This window comes from Palaemon carinicauda, chromosome 2 (genome assembly GCF_036898095.1).
Source record: "Palaemon carinicauda isolate YSFRI2023 chromosome 2, ASM3689809v2, whole genome shotgun sequence".
NCBI classification, from domain to species: domain Eukaryota; kingdom Metazoa; phylum Arthropoda; class Malacostraca; order Decapoda; family Palaemonidae; genus Palaemon; species Palaemon carinicauda.
In genome coordinates this window covers 143522327-143525749 of record NC_090726.1, presented here as the reverse complement: position 1 = coordinate 143525749, position 3423 = coordinate 143522327, and the positions used below count along the sequence as shown (strand labels likewise).

Below are 3423 nucleotides of genomic sequence, written 5' to 3'. Positions count from 1 at the left end.
TTTGTAATCCTGTCTAGCCATTTAACTCCCAATATCCTTCTGTGGGTTTTGTTCTCTAATTTAATAAATCTATTGTAGTTTCCGAGTGTTCCCCCCGTGGTAACCCCTCTCACCATGTATGACTATTTTATCTACCCTGTGAACATAACAGGATATATATATATATATATATATATATATAAATAAATATATATATATAATATAAATATATATATGTATAATATAAATATATATATGTATGTATATATCTATCTATATATGTATACAGTATATATATATATATATATATATATATATATATATATATATATATATATATATTATATATATATATATATATTCAGAATTATATATATATATTTATAAATATGTATTTATATATATTTATATATATATATGTATATATGTGTATATATTTTTATATGTATATAAATTATATTTATAATGTATATATATATATATATATATATATATATATATATATATATATATATATATATATATATATATATATATATATATATATATATATAGTATATATATTATATGTCCATATATCCTGTCATGTTCAGGGGATAGACATAATAGTCATACTTGGCGAGAGTGGGTACTACGAGAGATACACTCGGAATTACACTCCCACAAATTCCAGAATCAGCAGGTTGTTATTAGGAAAGGTGGTATCTACCGTACAAGGTGGAATGTATCATGCTAGGCAGTATATCTTAGTATTCAATGTTTGCCAACGGTTACAGTATATAAGTGGATGAGCAACTTGGAGTAACAAGAAACTTAGGGTGTGAAGGAAATGCCCCCTAAATGTTGTTGAAGTGACTGGCAGTAGGGTGACGGATTGGGTTGAAGTTGATAGACAAGATGTCTTTTCGGATTCTACTCATGATGCCTGGCAGATAATCTTACTGGAATTAGTATGACTTGAAGACTGGTTATTGGGATGTTAGAACCATGAATCAGATAGGGAATTTACAGTAAGTGGAGAGGAAATTTATGAAATATAGGTTTGATATCTAGGCTCTAATTGTAACACTTTGAAGGGGATTGATAAGGAAATCTTAGACCAAGGCAATATATATATATATATATATATATATATATATATATATATATATATATATTTATATATTTATTCAGGAAGAACTGATGCAGTTGGGAGAGAAGTGATAGGAATAATGATGAAACCAATAGCAGAAAAGGCATTAACCGAGTGGAGAGCAGTAAATAGTAGATTGTTACTTGCAAAGTTTAAATCAATGCAGTGCAATATGAGTGTTATAGTTTTCTATGCACCAACAAATGATTCCCCTGAAGAGAGGAAAGATAAATACAAAGAAGAACTGCGGAGTGTAATCGATGAGATCCAAGAGAGATATATGAAAATTGCGATTGGTGACCTCAATGATAAAGTTGGAAGGAATAATCAAGGGTTTTGAGTCTCTTGGTGAAGTTGCAAATGAAAATAGAATACATTTTATAAGTCATTGGAGGTACTCTTTTCCAGCACGAGGACATCCACAAATATACATAGACTTCACCATGTGGCAACTACAAAAATTAAATAGATCACATAGAAACTACTAAGGAGAGAAGGAGGACACTGAGAAATGTAAGAACCTATAGAGGTGCAGATATTGGTAGTGATCACCATCTCTTCATTGCCACACTGAAATTAAAACTGAAAGCAGCCAACAGCAATGTAGCTAGAATATCTAGGTATGATGCAACTAAGCTTAAAGAAGATGACTACAGAGAAACATTTGTAATTGAATGTAGGAATCGATTTGCAGTCTTAGAGACCTTAAGAGACAAAGGGCCTACAATTAACGAAAAATGGTATGATATCAAGTCCCTAGGTTGTGAAGTTTTAGGACATGGAGTTACAAGGAGAAAGCCACAGATTTCAAAAGATACTTGTGATACTATAAAAAGGAGACAAAGAAAGAAATTGATTGTTGAAAGTTTACGAAATAATGAAAATTACAAGATAGAGCATGGTAAATATTCTACTACTGATAGTGAGGTCAAAAGAAAAGACAGGAATGGCTGGAGAGAAAATTAAAGAGGTAATTAGATGATGCTGACAAAGCTATTAATGCATGGAGTGGCTATGGTAAAAGAATTGCTCTTAGAATTATTAATGAAATCTCCAAGGGGCAAAGAAGTAGAAACATCTACCCATCAAAAAGAGATCATGAAGAAAGGTAACGTTGGGTGGAACCCTTTAGCGAGGTCATTAACAGAAGATATGAAATAATAATTTGATTGATACAAATGAAGCTGAGGAAGACCTTGATGTGCTAATGAATGAATTCACTGTGTATGAAGTTGAAGCTATTATTAGAAAACTCAAGAGATGAAAAGCCCCTGGATGCAATGAAATACTGCTGAGATGATCAAGCAAGATTTAGAAAAGGTAGAAGTTGTGCTAACCAAATTTTCATTTTAAGACATGTATAACATTGTATAGAATATAGAAATCCACTTTTGAGAGCCTTTGTGGACTATGAAGAAGCCTTTGATAGTGTGCACCAGCCAATTTTGTGGAGCGTCCTGCATTATTATAGAGTTCCTCTTCAATTTGTAAATTTGCTTAAGTCTGTTCATAAGCATAGCAAGGGCAAAGTTAATGTTACTGGAGTCTAATTAAATGAATTTCCAGTGAACAGTTGAGTACTCTAAGGGAATGTGTTGTCACCTATATTCTTTACCCTCCTCAGGGATTTTGTAATGCATAGAACAGTTGAGGAAAGTGAAGGATTGGACTGGATTAGTAATAGGAAATTGGCAGAGTAGGCTGATGATACTTTCCTAATTAGCAGAACACCACAGTATTTGCAATGCTTGCTTACCAGAATGCATGAATTATCACATGAGATTGGATGTCAGGATCAATAGAAGAATGACAGAGAAGAGAACGGAATATGCAATGGAAGATGAGATATCATCGGAAAGAGAAATTATTAATGATGTAGAATCATTTGAATATTTAGAAACTAGAATCTCTAATAAAGGGTATTCCAGAATTGGAGTTTAATGGAAGATTGAAAAAGCAAAACGGACAACAGCTATGTTAAATAGAATTTTGAAATCAAATCGCCTGATATTACAAGTAAAAGTCAGGCTATTTATCAGTTTAGTGAGATTGTTGTTACTGTATGGACATGCGTCATGGTATGACAATGAAACAATATCCAACAAATTTTGTAGGTTTGAAAACAAAGCCCTCAGAAGAATATTGGGAGTTAACCCTGGATAGGTACGGTCCTCGGACACCCCTTTAAGGGTATACTCGGACGCGAACGACCCCGACGCCAAAAAAAATTCTTGAAAAATCAGTTTTTGCAGTAACCTCCTTTTTTCTTTTGCCAAAAAAAACTTCAATGAATGCTTAAAACAACTGTATAG

General features: G+C 32.3%; 1 protein-coding gene across 1 annotated transcript; it reads left to right on the top strand.

Moving 5' to 3' along the window:
- The first annotated feature begins 1190 nt into the window (after nt 1-1190).
- LOC137620505 (uncharacterized) lies at nt 1191-3052 on the top strand. The gene is made up of 3 exons (XM_068350692.1): nt 1191-1407; nt 1581-2012; nt 2871-3052. The coding sequence occupies exons 1-3, from the start codon at nt 1191-1193 to the stop codon at nt 3050-3052; spliced, it is 831 nt and encodes a 276-aa protein (XP_068206793.1).
- The last annotated feature ends 371 nt before the right edge of the window (nt 3053-3423 follow it).

Bases quoted from the DNA above. Each gene is read 5' to 3' on its own strand.
- LOC137620505 (XM_068350692.1), top strand. From the start codon at position 1,191: ATGATGAAACCAATAGCAGAAAAGGCATTAACCGAGTGGAGAGCAGTA. The intron at 1,408-1,580 runs GTGACCTCAATG...AAAATTAAATAG, and splicing joins ATATATGAAAATTGCGATTG to ATCACATAGAAACTACTAAG. The intron at 2,013-2,870 runs GTAAATATTCTA...CTTGCTTACCAG, and splicing joins AAATTACAAGATAGAGCATG to AATGCATGAATTATCACATG.